Source organism: Rhea pennata, chromosome 20, assembly GCF_028389875.1.
Source record: "Rhea pennata isolate bPtePen1 chromosome 20, bPtePen1.pri, whole genome shotgun sequence".
NCBI lineage: Eukaryota > Metazoa > Chordata > Aves > Rheiformes > Rheidae > Rhea > Rhea pennata.
The window spans coordinates 4,268,399-4,290,405 of record NC_084682.1 but is presented as its reverse complement, the minus strand read 5'-3'; the positions used below and the strand labels follow the sequence as shown (position 1 = coordinate 4,290,405).

General features: G+C 47.3%; 1 protein-coding gene across 1 annotated transcript in view; it reads left to right on the top strand.

Annotated features, from left to right (window-relative positions):
* The first annotated feature begins 1,611 nt into the window (after positions 1-1,611).
* Positions 1,612-22,007, top strand: part of NXN (nucleoredoxin) — a 66,327-nt gene continuing 45,931 nt past the window's right edge. The window contains exon 1 of the mRNA XM_062592303.1: positions 1,612-1,975. Within this exon, the coding sequence (XP_062448287.1) occupies positions 1,658-1,975 (318 nt within the window). The 5' untranslated portion in view covers positions 1,612-1,657. The remainder of the gene's footprint in view (positions 1,976-22,007) is intronic.

Below are 22,007 nucleotides of genomic sequence, written 5' to 3'. Positions count from 1 at the left end.
GTTCTGTATTTCAGAGCATCTTACTTCTGCTTTGTTCATTCAAAATGGGGTCAGACAAATTGACTGTGACCATAAATATTATTTTTACAACAGAGTATTTATGTAGCCGCGTACGCTTGTCTGGAGTTCAGGGCTGCAGACTTAAAACAGCTTCCTTGCCCTAATGAGCCCAAATACTTAATTAAGGCAGATAAGGCAAGACAAATAAAAACAAGGCAAAACTTCTCTTGCTTTGAATCACCTTTAGGGAGCGGGTCTTGGCAAAAGAAAAGAGAGATTTTAATGTAATAATAATAATGGTAATTAATTGTATTTATAAAACTTTCCCTAATGGTTCTGGATGCTATACAATAATTTGAAATAAAATTGAAAGCAGCAACGATAAGGAGCCAAATGAAAAGCCATATGAGGACATGTTGCAAAAATAAAGGAGCCTTTTACAGCAGCTAGCAAGATTTAAGACTGCTGTTTTGAGGCTCTTTCAAGGAGTAGGAGGAGATAAAGTATATAACCTACGAATACACTTTCCTCACAGTGTGTGTACAGTGTCTGCACATCTGCGCCTATCTAGGGAAAGGTGTGCAGATGTTCTAAACCAAAGGTTTCAAACCTAATCCCCCCAAACCCATATATTGGACTTAACAGTGCAGATACTCACAGGTCTGTTTGGCTGTGTGGACAGGAGCGTGCTAAGGGACAGGACGGGATGGTGGCAGGGGCCAGCGTCCTGCCTTCATGCGGAGGGGGCAAAGCACCAGGCACAGCCGTGGGAAGCTGTGCTGCAGGCACGAGGCCTGCAGCGCATGCTGTGTGTTTGCATATTGCAAACTTTGACTATAAAACACAAATAGCCTTAAAGCCCTGTTTGCACGACTCTGTTTATGGTTTATTTCCTTTCTGTATTTCAGCCGACCAGAGTAATTCAATGAAGCCAAATTTACTGGTGTTTACACTTCTGGATTTCAGAATTTCATTTTGTCTGACCCCGTTTTTAATTAACAGAGCAAAAGCAAGATGCTCTGAAATACAGAACAAGTAAGAATCTGTATTTTTCCAACTTTTTTATACTGCATCTCCTTTGAACAGTCTGTACTGTGCTTTTCTCAAAACAGCATGTCCTCTAAGCAAATATTTTTATTCGCCTTGGTTTGTTTCCTTGATCTGGTGCTCAGGTTTCCAGTCCGACACTGCTACGCACAAACAAGCATTTACAGCGGATCCTTTGAAAACAAAGAGGGGAAGCGCTCTGCTCTCTTATCTCGCAGGCCTGGCGAAAGCTTCCTTCAGCCTCGCTGGCTCGCGGGGCGAAAGGAAAACTGCCCTCGCGCGGGCGGCACTGCGCCGGCGGACACGGCCGCGGGGGCCCCTGCGCTCGGCGGGGCAGCGCGGCGATCGCAGCGCGGGCAGGAAGGAGCAGGATGGTGCCGCGCGCCGGGCCGGGCCGGGCCGGGCCGGGCCGTGCGGGCCGGGGGGCGGGCGGGCCGGCGGCGCGGCCGGCGGCGGAGGCGGGCGGCGCGGCCCGCACGGCAGCGCCCCCTGGCGGGCGCGGCGCAGAGCGGCGCAGAGCGGCGCAGAGCGGGGCTCGGCTCGGCGGCGCTGGCTGCTCGCGGGGAGCCGCGCGGAGCGGAGCGGGGCCGGCGGCGCCGCGCGGGGCGCGATGGCGGGCGGCCTGAGCGAGGTGCTGGGCGAGGTGCTGGTGGCCGCGGACGGGGAGGAGGTGGCCGTGTCGGCGCTGGCCGCCCGCGGCGTCTCGCTGGTGGGGCTCTACTTCGGCTGCAGCCTCGGCGGCCCCTGCGCGCAGCTCGGCGCCAGCCTGGCCGCCTTCTACGGGCGCTTCCAGGGGGAGGCGGCGGCGGGCGGCGCGCAGCGCCTCGAGATCGTCTTCGTGTCGGCGGAGCAGGAGCAGCAGCAGTGGCAGGAGGCGGTGCGGGCCATGCCCTGGCTGGCGCTGCCCTTCGCCGACAAGCACCGCAAGGTGAGGCGGGGGGAGCCCCGGGGGCGGCGGGGCCGGCGAGGGGGAAGGGCCGGGCCGGGCCGGGCCGCCGGGCTTTGTCTGCCGGGCCGGGCCGGGCCGGGCGCGTGGCGCGGCGCCTTCCAGAAAGTTCCACAGCCCCCCGCGCCGGGGGGGGGGGGGGTCGGGGGGTGGCAGCGCCCCGAGGCCGGGCCGGGCCGGGCCAGGCCGGGCCGAACCGAGCCGGGCCGGGGGCGCCTCGGGGCGGCGAAGCCGTGCGCCGCGGAGCAGGAGACGCGTCGGGCGGCGGCGAGGTCTTGGCGCCCGTTTGGGTCCTCGGGCCCCTCGGCGCCCCCTCCGCGCCCTGCCCGCTGCCCGGCCTTCGGGGGCAGCCCCGGGGCCGAGCGGGACCTTCCCTTGCCTGAGCCGCTGTTCCGGAATAAAAGCGGGTCTGCCGCAAGCGGAGGAAGGGACGGGTAAGCGGTCTGGGGGGGGAAGAGGGGCGGCTGTGTTATTAGGAGCCTCCTCTGTGAAAAGTTGCTCCTCAAAACGGAAACTTTGCGCTAAAAACTCAGCGCGGGTGGTCGCTTTTACCAGCGGAGGGACCTGGCATAACTCCGCGTTAAGAAACGCGCCTCGGCCGCGCAGGTGGGTGAGTTCGAGAGCGCGGGGAGCTTGCAAGGGAGCAGGGCCCGTCGCCCCCGCCGGCGTCTTCTGGGTCGCCTGCGTCAGCTGCGGTACAGAACGGGACCTGCGGTTTTTTCAGCTGCTGCTGTCCTCTCTACAGCTGACAAAGTGCATCGGACCTACCTGCTTCGCGAGTTACCGGCTGAATTCACGCGATGCTGTTCGTTACTCATATTTCTTTAAAGGCCGATGTGCTTGATACACTACAAGATAGAGGCAGCCCCTAATCCGAAGAGTTTAAAAGATGGACAGATATGAGACGAAGAGAGTTCTGTAAAACACGGAGGACGGAGGCTCCAAGAGATAGAAAGGCCAAAGTTAGATTTTCAGATTCCAATAGGCGCTTGCAATGTTGATGCTTAAAAAAAAAAAAAGAGAGAGAGAGAAGTCTTTGCAAATTTAATCTTCTCTGAAAGCTATTGAGAAATAATTAAAATGATGGTGCCCTGCAGTGTCATCTCTAAACATCTTTTTAGAGCGTAATTACAGTTGAGCACTTGAAAGCGGTGGGTATTTCTGGGCTGCGTGATGAGTGCATTCCTTTTTGTCAGCTTTGCTCACTGTTCACGGAGGAGAAACAGAAGTTTGTGGAGTTTTGAGTGAGGTGGATTCTCTGCCGAATGCTTCAGCTGGGGCTTTGATTAAAATCCCTGCCTCGAGAGCCCAGATGGGCCCAGGCTGTAAGGCAGCTGATCCCATTTCAAAAGTCCCATGTGTTTGGGTTCTTCCCCAGTATACCTGGGATGAAAGAGGCTTCTTTTTCCTTAAAGAGTCTCTGAACCCTCTTCTGTTTGCAGTACCTTGTGTGTGCTGTGTTTATTAGGCAAAGGAGTCGTTTTAGGGAAAGTTTGCTGTCATTGGGGTTCGCTGTTTGATGCCCTGTCCTCCAAAAAGAAGGCTATGTAGTTTGAAACCCAGATTCTGCTGTTTGCTCATTTGCCGTAGTTTTTGTCACTAAGCCTCTGGTTTTGCAAAAGCTCACTCGTATTTAACTCTGAGCACCTGGATGAATCTGCTGAAGGCCCCCAGTTTTACATGTTGATGTCAAGGCACTTCCAGTGGGGAACTTGCATGAATGATCACAGAATGGGGCCTGTGAGCAGTTCCCTTAGCAAGGGAAGCTGTAAGGGAAGCTTTGTCTTTCAGAAATTACAATTTAACGTCAGTTTCTTTTCTTAAAAAAAAAAAAAAAAAAAAAAAAAAACTTTTACTATAGGGACATAAGAAGATTGTGGTTCCAATTAGTAGCTGGCCATTGCCCTGCAGAACATTTCTGATTATTTAGATGGTGAGACTGCCTGACATATTTTCTTTAAAAACTCTACTACAACATAGTTTCATTGTTGGAAATTGTAGAAGTGGAAGGTGGCATTAATTTTACATTCTGGCCAGTACTTCCATCTATTAGATTGCAAGAAAACATGAAATAAAAAGATTATGGGGTCTTAAATTCTTATTCCAAGAAACCGTGAGTTAAATTCAGGATTATTTTCGTGTGGTGTGTAAAGTAATTGAAGCTTGTGCTGTATATTTTCAAAACTAAGCAGATGTGATGTAGCTTTGGAGGAAGTTTAATCTGTGGATAACAGAGAACCTATTTGTAAGTTATAAGGGCAATTATGTCAGGATATCAGATTTCTAAACAGGAGATTTATAACCTGTAGTTCAGGCAGTTAGAAGTTTCCTTGTGTAATAGGCTGATTTTTAAATAGCTGGGTTAATGACCTGACTCTCCAGAAAAGCACAAACTTTCTATTTTTCAAATACATGCCAGTAAGAGTTGGGGATATCTAGCATATGTTCAGTACCTTGCAGGCTTAATTTGTTTCAAACCAAAAGTATTTTAAAAAATGTGGCCAGTAGACTTTTGAGTTATGGTTCCTTTGCTATTCCTAATACAAGACAAGCCCCAGAGAATTACATAGGTTTACCAGAGGGCATCTTGCAGATATACAGTAGAGGTAAGAGACAGGGAGGGAGAGAGACATGGGAAAATCAGGCAGGAAGCTGAACTTTATCTTGCGCTCTCGACCACAGCCCCCGGAGAGGCTGTGGAGTTTCTGTCCTTGCAGGCTTTCGGGGTTTGGCTAGGCGAAGCCTCAGCTGACAGGATCTGGTGTTGGTGATGGTCCCATTGCAGCAGGAGGCTGGGCTAGATCTCCAGCGATCCCATCCAGCTGACGCTTACCGTTCTTGTGGGTTGGTTATTTTATCTACGGAGGTCAAAAGCTTTGGGGAGAGATGACATGCTATCCTGTATTGACTATAGCATCCTTTTTGTTGCTCAGAGTTATTGAATAAATAGTACAGCTGTTATGGTCCTGGTCTCCTGCTTGTCAGACATACTGAAATATTTATCAGTGTACAAGTTTTCCTTCTCTGGCGTACTGTAAATTTTCTTATATCTCTCCTTCTTCTGAAGCCCAGGCATTGAATGTTCCTACTTTTTTAAAAAACAGCCTCCTTTCCCAGTTTGCAGTACAATTCCCACAGTCCTAAATGTAAAATGTAATCTCATTCTTATGGTTACTGTTGAAAGTAGTATGGGTTGTCAAAGAAAACAGTCACTTTTCCTATGAAACTCCTCAGTAACTTAATAATGCCATGTTGCAGTTACCAAGGACATAAAGTCTGTGCTTCTTGCAGCAACCAGTCACATTTGGATAACTTTAGGCTATGATATTTTCTGTCTCCAAACCAATAATAAGAGAGAGCAGAGAAATCAGTAAACATCTGGACAAGGGAAGGGCCTTTGATTAATGAAGAGGATGGCATTATGCCTCCGTCTGAGCCACCGACAGCCATATTATTGTTTTTTTTCAAGAACAGAACTATTACGTACTAAATGAGATTCTGTGCCTTTAACTTTTGATTCACATCCCTCCGTTAGGCTGTTCAGGCCTGGATTTGGGTAGTTATAAGCAGCTGTTAATAATTGATTTGTGCTCTGATAATGGTTGGAGTTGCTGAGTAGAGCATGAGAGAGATGTTGATCTATGTCTCTGTTATATTTGGGGTTTTGGTTTAACATTACCCTGTTGTTATCCGTTTGCATGAACAGCTGCTCAAGTTTTGGAGGGTTGATTTAATAACAGCTTTAATTTCTGATTGCTACCCAAGGCACTGCAACCTCGGTAACGTAAACAGTGCCCATCTGTCTACGTGCCCTCACGTATGCAAGCGCCTGTGACGGGACAGCACCCTCCCATCTGTTTGGGAGACCCAATCCTTCCCCGTCTGCTGAGCAATTTCCTTGCCTTCAGACATGGCCAGAGAGACTTGGGCTGTTACCAAAGTCTGTTCTGAGATCTGGCGTAGCGTGGTTTGGGGCTGTGGGCTCTCAGGGTGGATTTGGGTGCCCTTTGAAGGTTTATGGCACAGAGCCTGTTGGAAGGGGACAGAAGTGTGCTGTCCCGATGGGCTGTGTTGCTATGTACCTTCTTGGTTGTTCCTGTTGAAATACTGGCCACATTCTCTGTTAAGCAGGCTCATGTTTTTGTTCTTTCACATATATGCTGCATAAAAAGAGTGGAAAGGGGAGGGTAGTGTGTTGGAAGAGAAGAGATGCAAGTGGATCTGCACCGGAGGAGAAGCAGTATACCTTTTGTTGTTATTCATTTGCCCTTGTTTTTCTTTGTTACTTATTTGGCCTTGTCGTCTTCCTCGTTTTTATCACCTTGATTTTCTAATTACACTTGTGTTGAGTGTCCATTCTGTGCCACAGTGGTATGTTCAGTGCTTTGCCTCTTATTTTCTGTTCTCTTTCCACCATACTTACACATCTGCTTGAATATTGCTCGGATTCTTCTTGGGAAGGCAGAACTGCTCGAGTGCAGCTGAAATAATCCTATTTGGGTTTTAAATAGGTGCAAAGCATGTTCATTTTATTTCTGTGATTATTTGATGACAAATGACATAAAATATCTGAAAGCAGAGTTTTAGAATCTTATTTTGCATACATTGGTAATGCGTCTCAGTTGGGACAGAGTAGTTTTCCTTTATCTTAAAGCTGGATTTGTATATCCTGGTTTTATGTATTTTCTCCCACACTAAAACGAAACGTGTCTCTTGCTGAATTCTGTGACAGAAGAATGTGATCTTTCTTTATATATAGAAGAAAAAGTTTATTCTTGTTCACCCTAAGGAGGGAGAAAGGAGCAAGTTCTTAGTTTTGGGTTTTGTTATTTTAGTGGTTGGACTAGCAAAACAGGCGATCCTAGTTGGACACTGGTAGAAGAACCCTTCCATGCTCTGAGCACATCACCTGCAGCACTGCAAATAACAGATTGGTCCGAAGACTGATGGGTACAGCGTGGCCCACCTCTTGCTTGTTTGCACGTATCCCTTTGTGACTTCTACAACAAATACCCATTCATTCCTTCTTTTTCAGTTATATTTGCTGTCCTCGGTTTTCCCAAGAAAAAAAATCTAAAGCTCTGCTTATAAGGATCATCTGCTGTAGGTGCCTCTGCGAACAGGACGCCGCTGAGAGTGATTCATGGCACACCTAGGGTGCCAGGTTGGTGCTGGTGCCCAGGTGCTGGTGCCCAGGGTCGCAGCAGCAGCCCAGGGCCTGCTGGCCCTGTGCTGGTGAATGGTCTTGTGCTAGCTATACGCTGAAGGCAGAGTTTGTGCAGAGGACGGTGGACGGGAGGCAGAAATATTATTAAATTAGAGTGTGCACAAATTTTCTGGGGGGCAGAGGGAAGGACTCAAACCCTTGGTTATGGTTTAGTGTATACCCTGATTTTCAGTGGCTTGAAGCTTTTCTTTTTGAAATCACCATCTGCTGAGATCTGGGAGGCAAGTGGTCAGCACAGCTGTGGGATTGTGTTTAACAGAAAATTTTGTAAATCACTTGAAGCAGCTTTTGAGTTTCATCATATAAAAATATCTAGGTAATCACTTTCAGCTGTATTCCTGACTTTGTATTTTTGGGGTGGGAATGTATATGAAATCTTTGGCTCATGGAGATGTAGATTTGAAAAATATGGGCTTTTCATGACATAAGGCTATTGAGTAAGAAGCAAGGCATTAGCAGCACCAGCAGATTCTTTGTTTGCTTTGAAACTCAGTGGTTCGGAGACATAGGGATGGGTGATCTATGAAAGGAGCAGAGAGAAGCCTGTGTGCTGTTTTTCATTGTGGCATCTTAATCCAGATGTTGAAATGAAAATGTGCATTAAAAAACTCACGGTTGACAATTTCATTTGTTACTCTCAGGTTGCAGAGCTAAGTGTAGCAACTTCATTTTTTAAAATAATCAGCGCACAATTCTTCTCAGAAATACTTTGTTAGGATGTTTGGGAGAATTGAAAGCTTTACAAAACAGTGTAAAATATGGAGTGTATTTCTGTGCACTTACAGTGAATTTTAATTACGAGTGAGGAATAGTTGTTCAGTATTTCCACATAGAGAGGACAGCCCCAGAGCCAAAACATTCTTAAATACTTTTTGTTGTTGTTGTTACTGCTTTTCCAAATTATTTCTGAGTACGTTTTGTACAGCTTTGGAGCTATATACGAGAGAGCAGTGACTCTCCATACAATTAACAGTTGTCTCATGCAAAGACCCTAATCTTTCACTGAAATCCCAGCAAATGTTAGCTGGTGTTGGTAGACTTTGAGTCTGGCGGCTGTGTGTAAAACCCAGGTCCTGCAACAGTCCGTTGCAGAAACACCGCTGACGTCCTTGGAGGTTAGATTTCACCATATATCCAAAATGTGGGCTGCCTGCATGCTTTTTCCAGAAGAAAATTAGTATTTTAAATGTCTTGCTGATGTGTCATCCGCTTTGTTGTTTATTGTATCCTTCAGTCGGTTTTTACAGATATTTGAGGGCCTTGTCTGAGAGCACGTTAAAGCCTACGGATGTCTTTCTGTAGACCTCAGGGATAACTGGATCAGACCCATGCGTTTTTCATATCCTCCCTGCTTTTTTTTGGTGAGAAGCAGTGGGAAGTTTTGGTGCTCTTGCATACGGTTGGGTCTTGGGCTGGACCCTGCAGGTTCTGTGGTGTTTGTGATAAAACACTGGCAGGAATTTTGCGTTGCCTTTGGGTTGTGATTACACTACGGTTTTAAATTTTCCAGCAATTTTGTAATATTTTAAGTTTGAAGTGCAATAAACTGTCTCCTTAGCTTTCTGTAGGTGCCTCCTAGTGTTGGGAAAGCTGGTGTGAAATCGTGCATTGTTAACAGATAGACATTTTGAGAGAGTCGAGGGATTTCTGAAGTTGGGAGGTTTTTGATCCTTTCTTGTGGACATACTTTTAATGTTTCAAAGCACCTTATGGTAAGGTTAGCTAATGCTGGCTGGGATAAGGTTTCAGTTCTCTTGCATTTCATCTGGGTAGAGTCCTGTGTTTTGCATTCCTGTTTTTTCAGCAAAGTTCCCAGCATAGAGCTTGGGATATGGTTTTAATCTAAGTAGAGTCAAAAGATATTGCACTTTGTGGTGATCAGATCAGAATGATTCCTGCCCCTGCCCCACACCCTCCTCCCCTGCCAAGGCAGATTCAACGTAATGATCATCTGTTCCTCATTGCTGGAGTTTTGATGTGAACTGTGTGGATATAGGCAAGCTGAAATGGTATTGGAGGCTGTAATACAGCTGGCTGAACTCGAATTCAAGAAAACATGCTGGAGCAGCACTTGCCTGAGCATTTTGTATGGTGAGAAGTTTTTGGGTGTGTTGGTATATGTATATTGTTTCCTCCTCCTCCCGTCTCCTTCCCCTCCCATGTTTTATCAGGGAAACGAGTTCCAAGCAAAATATTCCAAAGTGATATTTAATTACTCTTTAAAATGCAACTATTTGTCTTATCAGCCATGTGGATTTCTGTTTGCTGCTTTGATTTGACAGTTAGTAGTTTGTCATTTTAAAAAAGCTTACACACTCCGGGAGTCTATGATTTTTATGCTTTTGAAAGTAGAGATGTTGAATTAACTGCTGCTTTGAACTATTCACGGATAATTTCAGCCCCCCTGCTTTCAGCAAATAACAAGCTGACTCCTGAGCTTTCAGGCTGGGTTGAATACTGAATAATCATGACTATATAGCTGTATGTGTTCTTTAAACCAGTTCCATAACACATCACAGTGTAATGCACTGTATATTTGAAACATTTTTCTAGACAGTTGACTTTGTGCTAATGTAATCTCCATGTAATAACAATTAGGAAAGGGGAGAGTGGTGCAGACCTGGTGGGGCTGTGGGAGTTCACTCGGGTTTGTCCTTTGTGTGTGCTCATTTCTTTCAGTTTGTTCTCTGTTCTGGCCTTTATGCCTTAACGTAAAGGCACATAAAAACACTACTGTGTTGGGCACTTTTCTTCTAAAAACAAACAAACAAACCCAGACTTTCCAGAAGGGGATATCTGATTTGTTCAAATTTCAGATATATCTTACAGACCTGCCGTGGGATATTTTTTTTTATAGCCATTTCATAGAGGAGCAGACACTTAAGGAACCTGTCTAAGACTGTAAAAAGCAGATCTGTGCTCTTGCAAATAATAGGCTCCTACCTTGAAGAGACTGTGTTTTGAATAGACAACATGAACAAGAGGCACAAGGAAATTAACTGTCCAGTGAAATCATACAGGCGGACTCTTCTGAGAGTGGAAATTTAATCCAGATAAATTCAGACTAGTGCCTTTACCACAGCATTGGCCCCAATCTGTGATTGTTTTTCAGACCCAGGGCGGTAGTGGTGCTGAGCTCAGGTACGTGCAGGTTTAACTAAAGCTGGTTCAGCTGTTTCTCTCCTAACACCGTATAGGTGAGAAATGTGGTTACAGAGTTAAATCTGTAGATGACAAAGCAAAGATATTGGCAGTGGAGAAGCTGGGAATGAGATACGGAGTTGATGAGTAAGCAAATAAATACATTAGATTCTTAATGACAGATGATCAGATCTTCATCACATAAAGTTTCCAAAGAAAATGTAATGTCTTAGTGATTGAGCTTAGAGTACACAGAATTAATGAAAGAATGGAACTAAAAAGATGCAGGAATGGTTTCTGAATGTTCTCACGTCTGTCTTTCAGTGCTGCAAACAATTGAAACCAACTATTAATATGTAAAGAATTTGCGGTCTTTATTTAGAGTGATTGACTGGCTGCTAGTATTGCGTCAGGGCGTTAGCTGAAATTGTGCAATCTGATCAGCCCCCTGCGTGGAGCCCAGCAGGCAGCTCTGGCCTCCGAACAAAGGCCGGCGAGCGCGGAGGAAGCGCGGAGGAGTGCGGAGGGTGTTGGCTCCCTGCCTCGGCGGGAGGGAGAGCGCCGGGAAGCTCACAGAATGCGAACGTTGGAGAATCCGGTTCGTAAAGCTAAGTCCCAAACGATGTGCTCCAAACGGTACGTGCCATAGTAACTGCAGAGACCACAGAGCGTGTTCCCAGCCCAGCAGGAGAATGAGGGAGAGAGCGTGTAAGTGGAATCTCGGAAAAGCAAAGTCGGGGCAGAGCAGACCTTGAAGTGCTCCCTCAAAAGCGGCCCAATGCTCGGAGTGAGGAATGCAGCAGGCTTACCCTGGGAAAGCCTTTCTGTGCCACCTCGGAGGAAGGGCAGAGGCAGACTGTTCGGGCAAGGCACAGCAGTTCAGCAACAGAGTAGTTAGAGGTGAGCGAGGGTCTTACCTGTTTTGTACCTGTCATGATGATAAGCAGAAGTTCAAGCTGTCCTGCATCTTTTGTCAGCTCAGCCAAAGAGAGAAACTCCAAAGTCTTCTGGAAACACTTTGTCTGCCTTTACAACTGGTCAAATCAAACCTGACTTTAAAATACGTTAACAGAGAAGCAGTGCAAAGGTTCCTATTTAAAATTAACTTGCCAAGAGTTATCTTTTTTTTTTTTTCCCTCACTGTTCAAGGTATAAAAAAAATAACTGGTGGCATCCTCAGCTACTCAGGTGTGGTTGCTGCGGCAAATGGCAGCTTGTACTAGAGTCGGCTCCATCTGACTCATCTGCGGCTGGAACCCCGGGGACAGGAGTGGCAGTCCAGGGGTGTCTCTCCGGGAGGCATCTCTGCCAGGTGAGGCTTTGACAGCTGAGAAAGGAGTGTTGTTTTATGTTTCAGTGCAAAGATTTAAGAATCTGGGTGAGAATTAGGTAATGTTTGCAGAAGAGAGAAGAATACAACTGAAACTAATTGCAAATGTGTGAGTGAGCTGGAGAGAGAAATTCTAGTTCTCTCTGGTTCCCAGGAGGTTTCCACTGGAGAGATGAAGTCATAACCATTACTTCATTAACGTTAACGCAGGATGCTGACAAATGAGCCCTCTTGATCTGTGCCTGACCAGTTGAAGAGATTATTGCTCCTGTTTTCTTTTTCCCAATGCCTCAGCTTGAAGGTCACTGCCCTTCCCACAGAGTTGGCAGAAACATGTGCTGACTCCCCGGTCACTGTAATTCGCAGTTCAGCATATTCTTCTTAGCTGTCATTGCTTTGTCATGTGTGCCAGCTCCTAACTGTGGTGGCTTGGGAGCCAGCTCCATGTTAGCTTTTATAAATCCTGCGATTCGGAAGGCAACCTCTGAGAGACGGGCGGGCAGGCAAGCAGGAGCAGCGAACTCCGAAGTACTTGAGCATGAATTGCCAGAACTTCTCTGTCAACACCCCAAGATCGTGCCCTATGCAGAGAGCGTTAATTGTACCCAACGGTCTGAGCCCCACTTCCAGAGCAAACAAACGGGCTTAGGATCTCACCCTTGCAACCACTTGCAGCCTTGCTACAGGAGTCCCTTTTGGAAAATGTGTGAAATTTATTGTAATATGTGCTGATGATCTTATGGCAGATCTGAGCTGCTAAAGCCTCTAAACCTGAGTCCACAGCTTCATTGACAGGGCCTCTCGCTTTGCTGTGCTCCAAGCTTATGGTTTCACTGCTCCAATATTTTTCCATACATGGAAGCATTCCTGCCCCAGCCTGGGCTAATCCTGACATGCCATTGCATCTGGATGTTAGCTCATTTCTTGCAGCTGACACTGTACAAATGCAGATGTCTGAACTTACTTTTGTTTAAAAAGATTTAATTCAACCAGCAGGAGTCTTACCCCATAGGTAATCAGAAAAAAACAAAACAAAACAAAACAAAAAAATGTGGTTTTCCATTTTACCTACCTTCCAGGGCTGTTAGGTGGATGAACTGGTCCCTGTTAATAGCATGCTTTGGATATGCCTGGTATTTAAATGAGGAAGGGATACAAGCCACGCTCGGGCTGGATCTGCCGTCATAGCTGCGGCGCAAGCAGAACCTGTCTCTCTGCGCGGCTCACCTGCTGCCCCGCGACCCGTGGAGAGGACTCCTCCGCCCAGCCCGCTTCTCTGCAGGGTTCCTGCCTTCCTCTCCCCTTCGCTTTGATGACATTTTCCCCCCCTCCCTAGTTCTGCTCCTCTTGAATCCCAGCCGTTCCCCTTGCTCTTTGAGAGCCGCCTCCTCCATCCCGTCAAAGGCTCCGTGCTGTTTGGGGTGTATCTTAACAGCTCGGTGAGGCTGCGACTCCTGTGTTCCTGCAACTGAGCTGAAGGCTACAGCAGTACAGGAGAAAGAGGCACTTGTGCTGGTGAGCTACTGTTTGAGCCGGAGGCCTGTTTATAATACCTCCCTTGCAGGGGCGGGTTGTAAGTTTTAATTAAATGTTTGTAAAGTGCTTGAAGATCATCTGCATATGGCTTTTTTAAAAAAAAAAAAAAAAAAAAAAAAGCTAGAGACTTTTCCTACCCTTTGGGAAAGATTTGGAGCTAAAATAGCAAGATTCATACAGTTTAATCTGAACAGATGTTGGTTCTCTCCCACCTTCTTTGATAGTTCAAAAGGATCATCCTGAGTCTTCCAAAAAAAAGAGAGAGAAACAAGTGATTTTATTAGCGTTGCCAGTGATCTCAATTCCATCCCCTCCTGCCTGTCGCTAGTTAAAAGAGGGCATGCTGGGCCCGAGCCGTGTACGGAGAGTGCCGAGAGCGCTTCGTTGTGGGCTGCCCTGTTTTGTTTGGAGTTGAGCATCCACTCGCCTGGGCTCTCGGTGGGATTCGGGAGAGCGCTGTGCGCGGCCCCGCTGCCCGGCTGACCGCCGTGCCGTGCCGGAGCGCTGGGGTGCGGAGGGCTACGTTACTCCGTGGATTCCTTTTCTGCAGCCCTTAGCCCTTGTTTCGGGAGCTGTCTGTTGGGTGGCTCTGTCCCTTTCCAAGGCTGGAGGACTGCCTGCTGATCAGGTACCTTTGAGGGATATTAATGCTGTTTTATTCTCTCTTCAGTTGGCTGCATTTTTTTTTAACCGATGTTGCATGCGGGAGGAATCAGAAGACTTGAACTAAAATGGAAGAAAGATAGTAAGGATAGAACTGTTTTTTGAATGAATTGACTAATATAATTGCACAGGAAGGAGAAGTCCACTTCAAGGTTTATTGTCTGAGCCATGAAGCAAATTAAGCCATCCTTGCTTGATTTTTTCTGCTTCAGAGAAGTAAGTGAATCAAGAGAACTGCATTGGTGTGCGCCCTCCACCCATTAGATAAACAGACAGCCCTATGCCGTGGTTTGCATAATGGTGACTTGGTACGTCCAAAGGCAACCCGAGAAGCCTGCGAGCCTTCACCACTGTCTTATTTGTGCGCTTACTTGTCTCTGAAGGAATTTCAGCATCAGAGAGATCAGCAGGGCTTTAGAAACGCTCTTGGCTTTTGCAGTTTTTCTGGATATTATTCTATTATTCATAGAGGCAAATTGAAGGGCACCAGATTACGAATCCTGCCTTGCAAGTGCTGCTTAAGTGTTTAGCTTACAGGGATGCACTTCCTACACTATCTGATAGCTAATGCCTTAACGGGGCAAGGAGTTACGCTTAATTTCTTCTGAGAAGCTGATGAGCCTGCAAGCTCATTTCTCAGGATGCTGCCTTCCTGCCTTGGGTTTGTGGCTGTAGAACAGAAACCGAATTGCTGTGCCATTTTAAGCTGCTGCTAACTGTTGCCCCAGTAATCTTTGTGCTCAAGGAGTTTTGCAAATTGCTGCATACGTTAGGGAAGCCCTGCTGTCTTCGTTTGACAGGTAGGGCAGGGAGGCGGGAGAGGGCCCCCGGGGAGAGCGCCGGCTCTCCTGGCGAGAGTGAAGCTGCCACCGAGCAGCATCGTGCCTGCGCTGCGGGGTTCCAGGGCCGCAAGAGGGAAACGCTCCCTGATGAACACGTGTAACGCTGCTTGTCTGACAGGTATGGTCAGGGAAGCGTTTTAAGAGTTTGTTTTTAAAGCGTTTTATTTTTATTTTTTGGAGCTTAATTTAAGCAGTCGTGCCTGTGGTATGGGTGGAAGGGAATACGGTACAGTAACTAGAGCGGGGGACCTGCCATGCACAGCCTCAGATAAGTTGTCTCAGCTGAGATGGTCTCATCCATAAAGAGAAATAGTCTGAGATGGAGGGGAGTTAATCAAACTGCTTGAAATGGTCTGCTTGGCTGCAGTGTGTTACCATCTCTTTTCCAAATGCTGTCCAAGGAAGGCACGAGTAATTCAGCCGTGTTCCTGGAGAATATCGGTGTGGGGCAGCTGCGTGTCTTGGGGAGATGGTGAGCAGATGTGGTGACGGAGCCTCAGTGCGTATAGTGGAAGAGTTGTGCTCTCGGCCAAGTCCCAGCTTGTTACCAGCTGGGCTTCACCGCTGCCTTTTGGTCTTGCCGCTCTGTGTCCCACAGGTCACTCCTCCAGCTCTTGGTGTCCTCCTTCCCCTCCCTGGTGCCGCTGCCTCGATTCCCATGTCCTGCTCCAAGGTGTCCGAGGCTCCAGAGAGGACCTACTCTCTTCAGCCCAGCGGAGCGTGTGAATTTGAGCGCTGTCCTGCGCTTAGCTTCGGTACAGCCCTGCTGTGCCTTTTCAGTGGAGACCATTGCCCCCCGCTGCCTCTGTCTATTGTGCTGCACACTTCCAAATTTATTTAGTTCCAGAGTTAGAAAGGCCTGATTTTGTGTCCTAAGCACCAGATTTCACAGCTATGTTATGGGGAAGGTCTTAATGCCTTGAGCTTGATCTGCTAATCTGAAAGCATAGGAAGTTTTTCATAGGAAGGTTTGCTGCCTGGCTTTCTCATAGCAAGTTTGCACAAATACGTTTCTTTTTCCTGGATTCCAATGGATCATTGCTGCTGGATGCCTCCTGCCAAGATTACTGATATTTAGGTCTTTGATTTTGGTGGAGACACACAGAAATAAATTTAAATGAGTAGAGGAGTTTCAGAGAGCAGTACAGATGGTTGGAAATTGAGGGCAGGGACTACTTAAGAGCTAACGTATGGCATAGCTTTGACTCTCTTTTCTTTCTTTTTTTCTTTCTTTTTTTGAATGGAAAAAGCTCTGGGTTGCTATACTAGCAATTTTTCTTCCCCTCACTAAGTGCTTACCTTCAAAGCCTCGCAGGCTGCCTCTACTTCGGTGCTTTCCTGACGCTGTCCCTCGTGCTTGCTGCTAGCTCACGGAGCGGTTCCCGAGCAAGAGCAGAGCGGTGGGGCGCGTGCCTGAGCCGAGCGAGCTCTGGGCCAGGCATGGTGCCCGCGAGGCTCTCAGCCTGCCTCTGGGTGCTGCGCAAAATAGAAATGCGGAAACCTGCTGCCCGTTTCTGTGCCTGAGTTTAAAGCTGGTGCACTTGTACATAGGGTATGAATTTACACTGCGTCAGGAGCAATCTGTCCCGCAGAAAACGCGAGGCAGTTTCTGCGTTTCTTCTTGTTGCTAAAATAGCTCCTGACTCACTGCGTGCTTAGGCTCACTCTGCCTTCAGTTTTCTGTTTTTTTGGCAAGCAAAGGGAATTTCAACTATCAAATGACCTTTATTGCATCTTTATGAGTTTTTAACTTTTGTCCTCATTAAATTTGAACTGATGCAGGTTCTGTTTTGCTGCGGAGGCTCTGATCGGATGTCAAGTGGAATGACTTCATTCTCTTATCTGCATTCCACCACCATTTTCATTAATTTGCCCCGTCTTTGTCCCCCGACAGGGTTTAATTATTTTGTGTGGCAGGAGCATACAGGGCCATATTTGGCAGATGTTTGTGACTTTGCTTCTGCACAAAGTGAAAGATGTTTGCTGCCCCGGATGCTCCCGGGGCAGGTTTTTGCCTAGAAAGGCAGTTTTCAGGGCAGTTAATTGTCACTTTGTGGAGCAGAAGGGTACATGGCCGTCCCTGCCTTTCCCTGTGGGCAAATCCCTGCTGGCTGCCTGATGACGGCAGCGGCTCTTGAGCTGGAAAGGTGGCGAGTTGGTGGCTTGGGAAGACCTTCCTCCCCAGGAGGACTGCGACCGTGTGGGGAGCAGACGGAGGGAGGAGGGAGGCTAGGGCGAGAGCGGGCTGTCGGGAGGGGGCCGTGGCTTGTCTGGAAAGTTACTTTCCTCCAGACTACTTGACATTAAATCGCAGGAAGGCCCCAGATTTTACTTCGTTTTAAGAAGAAAATGCCCTATTAACCTTGCATGGTTTATGTTGTTTTTTGGCTCTGGCGGGCTGGCAGTCCGCCCTCTTTGGGCCTCCGTCCAGGGTTCTCTTTGATGTTCATCTCCACGAGGCTTTACTGGAATCTCCACCACTGAGACGCTGGAATCATCTGCATAAAAACCAGTAACTTTCCAGGATAAGGGAGGCCACCAAATGCCACCTTAGTCTACGGCCATCCCTCTAATTATTAAAACGATAACGCCAAGCAGGTTTTGAAAGGTGATTTTGGTCTCTGGCAAGGCTGATGGCCCATCTGCAGCTTGGGGTCTTATGGCATACTTTAAGCATGTAAGAGAGACCGTGCTTGCCCCGAAGTTGCTTATCTAAGGAAACTTTCCACTTGTGCTGCAGGGGGAATGTTAGTGCTTTGCAAGCAGTAACAAGCCAAGTTGGCAGCAGCCTGATAGGAACGGCTCTGACTGCTGTCTTGTAGTCACAGAAATTTGGAATTTGGGAGGTGAAAGCAGCCGGGCAGAGCTTGTAGGGCAAGGGGGGACTTTCAGGTACTGAGCCCTGCTATTACAGCAAGGTGATGTGCCTGTGCTGAGTGCCAAGCTCTTGCCTGCTAGTTGCTGGTGCTTGGTTTTGTACCTGTAGATGTTTTTGCCTGGTGGCTTACCCGGCTTGAGTTCCCTGCAACTGCTGGAGTTGCACGTCTGTTCTCAGTGGTGGCTGGAGGCGTGTGCAAGCGATCGGATGGTGTGGTGCTGCTTCCGCACGGGGAGCCACCTCCTCCTGTCACCAAAAACTCCCTCCTTTAGAAAAAAACATTTATTTTGGCCAGACTCTTGCAACTTTTATTTCTCATGCTGCTCAAAGGAAAGAGAACCAAAGCAAGTGGGCAGAAACTTTTGATTCTGTTGCTGTCCCACACGAGCTGACTTACTGCAGGCTGGGAGACTTGGTTGGGCCTTCCTGGAGCCTCAGTCCTGAGCTGTTAGGAGATTGTTTCTTGGAACACAGGGGTTCTGTTCCTGGGAAAAGCCTCCCCTACCTGCCTTGCATTTTAAGAGCAGCCCCCCAAATATATGCCTTTGAGAAAGCTCGTAGGCAGGCAGCAGCCGGCTACGCAGGGGTGGCTGAAACGCAAAGGGCAGCTCTTTGCACCAGCGCTGGAAAAAATGCCGAAGGCATGAGAGCAAGAAGTCTCCCTGCCCAGTTAAATAGATGTCCCTCGCATTGATGTCACTGCACCAAGTTTGTACATCTCATCTCTAACTTCATTTCCTTACTTTTTCTCCGTGTTGCTTAAAACTGTGCGACTTACACCTCTGGAAACATAGTGTGTGCCTGGAAGGGAGTTAGTCTTTCTCTTGCGGCTGTCTCATGAAACCCAGTTCCCTTGCGGTAGACGTGTGGCGAGCAGCGCGGAAACCCTCGTGATGCCTGCAGTATGAAAGCTTCGCCACCGAATGAAACGGCAACGTAACGCTGCTGCCTCCGTCCAGGCACATCCTGAGCGCTGCTTCCTGTCCTCGGGAACTGCAGCTCCGGATCGCAGGCCCTAAGAGCATGGGTTATCCAGAACAAATCCTCTTACCAAGCTACAGGCTTGTGTGATGGAAACCAACGCAGCCCGGGAGTGAACCCCCCGCTTTGTCCTGGCAGGAGCACGTTTGCCAATGCAAATGTCTGGCTCTGAAGTGGAAAGCGCTGATGCTTTTTCAAGACAAGGTTTCTGTGAGATAAGGTGCCGTGTTTGCTTTAACCCTGCCCCCCTCCCTGCCAAACTTCATTTAGCTGAGAAGTATGGGCGACTTCCATGGGGCGTAGCACCCGCCAGGTTATCGACCGAGTAATGCTTTTGCAGTGTGGGGAGCAAGGCAGGCGTGCACGACGTCACGTAAATCGAGTTGCCATTTGCAGGTGATGTCATGAGTGAAGACCAGCCTAGAGAATGGGATTTTTTTAGGGTTTCTTTACCAGGACGTGGCAGTGTTGATTTCCAGGCTTAGTAAAGAACTTAAAACTGTGATTCATTCCTCAGTCCACATCTTAAGTATGTGGTGGTGAAGTTACACAAGTCTGTGTATGTCTAAAATGTTCGCACTTGAGAAGCTGAGGAACCCTTAGGTGCAACATTTGTTATGTTATTTAATTGGGTTTGAAATAGTGAATGCTCAGAACATGCCAGTTCATTTCTGTCATAGGGAAAACTTAGTTGCTCAATAGAAATCTTTTCACCTTGCCACCCTAAAGAGAAAATAAGGTCAAATCTATCGAAAAGAAAAATTCTTGACATTTGGAGGTGTGGTGTTTTTGTTGGATTTCATGTTTTTTGTCATCTGCTCAAATTCCTGTTCTGAACCATGGAAATGACTTAGCAAATGCAGCTTTTGGTCACCAAAGCTGTTTGAGCAAGGCAGCTCCCGAGAAGGAGAGTGATTCCGTGATGACACTCAGACTTCTGTTTTTTCATTTATTGTTTTTTTTTTTTTAATATTCTAGCAATTCGTGCAGTTACAGTCTGTGCCTTGCCTTTGCGCTTCTGTGTGCGCGTCTTACAGAATCACTGCATGGGAAGCTCTGATGTTCGCTGGCCATGAGACGAGCCAGCTTGCTGTGCAATCACAGACAAGGTAACGTTATAGGGATATGAATAATAAGCCACGTTGATGTTTACTTGTAATCGAAGTAGGTTCCCGTCACAGTGAAACGATGTCTGTGTCTGAACAGCTCGAGTGCAGAGTGTGCTTCACCCTCATCGTCGTGTCCCTCTGCAGCTGCTCAGTGACGTACAGGTGTGTGGGGCAGAAGCAATCTCTGCCTGGTTTTTCTCCGCTTGCTAAATAATTGTAATTGGCCTTGCAGTTGGTGAAGACTGGACAGAACCTTACTGACGACAAGTGCGGTGCCGGTGCGGGGCGTTCGTTGCTAGCGGGATGCTGAGAACTTGAACTCTGTAACCGAGGAGAAGAAACTCATTCTGTAACTGTGCGAGTTGAGCACTGGCACGGAGGTAGAAAAGGAAGAGCTCTGCCTCACAGGAGCCTGGGTGGTCACATTTCTTGCAGTGTTGTGTTTTGTCTTTCTCTGTCGTTACTAATAGCATTTGTTTTGTTTACAGCTTCAAGCTATATGAAGAAAGAGCATTGTGCAGGGTGAAGAAGCAACAGTGTCTAGTTCCCATCAGAGGTTATGTCATGCTTATGCAAAGTTGCCAGACAGCTTCTGAATTCAAAGTTGTGAACTTGCATTTGTTTGCCCTTTTCACTAGCAAAAATGAGAAATACTGACAAGCACCTACCTACAGAGAAATGGATGTTAATATGAAAAATACCTGCTGCAGCATAGAGTCTGTTGTTCAGCTAACACATACTGCACTTGAGTTCCCATGTGAATGAAAAATCAGGCTCCAATCCTACCTGTTAAGAGCCATTGAAGAACACAGCAGGCTTTTTCCCCTTGTTTAACAAAATGTTACTAAAGAAAACAAGTTGAGTCAAATCCAGACCTTTTTGTAGGAATTACTGTTCTCTTCTTCCTGCCGTGCTCTCCCCTCCTCACTGCAGAAAGCAGAGGGCACTGTGTTGTCTCAGCCATTACTCTTTGGTTGTGGTGGAAAAGCCTTGTTTGTTTGGTGAGATTTAAAGATCCCACAGCAGCAGTCAGAAGAAAAGAACAAAATCCTGGTGGTCTGGCCGCCATCCCTGCAGTCCCTCTTTCTGCTCAGGACCAGCTGATCACATCCCATCCGAGCATTACTTTTGTTAAGATTTGAACTCTTTTCCATTCTGTTTATGCTCCAATTACTAAAAGAGGTTGGAGCCAGATTACTTTTCTGCAAAGGATATAATTTCATTGGAGAACAGCAGAAGTTTTTAAAACAGTCCTTGGAATTAGCAGCACCTCAGTTCCTGCAGGATCTCCCCACCCCCTTGTTGGAGTCTTATTTCTATTCTTTGAAAGCTGGAATTTCCATTGCTGTTGATGCCCTGCCAGGCGCACTAGCGGGGTTACTTTCCCTTGGATGCGGTTCAAGAAACCATCGCTCGTTCCTTTTCTTTATCATTTGTCATCAAAGCACAGGGAGTGCTTCCCCTGCACTCCCCCGCTGCCTCTGGTGCTGGTGGGAGTGGATGGCTGTGGCTGCTCTTCAGACCTGTGGCACTTAAAATGTGAATTTGAAAAGACTTTGGTAACAGGGAAGCCAAAGCCTAATTGTCCTCAAGGAAATAGACTTTCCATAATTAAAAAGCCTGAAACAAAATCTATTCAGGGTAACAGCAGAGGTCTCAGCTAAAGCTCTCCTCCACTGAAGCAAAGATCTGAAGGGGAAAGATTGGACTGTGTGATGTTTTAGGTGTGTGCACTCAGGCAGGAGTGGTCTAATGGTTTCTCAGAAATACATAGCATGACATTTTTATTTTGGTAAAGATTGCTGAAGGCAGAGATTTTGGCTTAAAAAAGAAGAAAAGTCTTGAGGCAGGGGTAGCTTCATAATCAGGGTGGTTTGGGGTTTGCATGAGGAGTTCAGTGGAAGCAGAAGCCAGTATCTGCTGCCTCCAGGCATGAGCTGCAGACCTGGAGCAGGTCCTGCCTTCGCCCACTGCTGCGCATCGCCAGTTTGTTGTGCTTAATTTGGATGGTGCCAAGGGTGGAAGGAGAAGAAAACCAACTGTTGCTGCTTTCTGAAGCAGTTCTCCTGTTTCAGGGCACATTCTGCTTCATCCAGATAATGGAAACTTAGGGATGCATTTCAGTTTTGTCGTATTTTCCTCAGTTTTAGGATTTGGCTAACCCTTTTACATGATTGTAGGGTGTAGGTTTAGAAAAGTTTGTTAGAACTAAAATTTTAAGAAGGAAAAGAGAGCTGAAGCAAAGCGTTTTATTGCATGTGCGACAAGCTAGCAACATGACATACTGCTTTCAGATCGCTCTTCCCT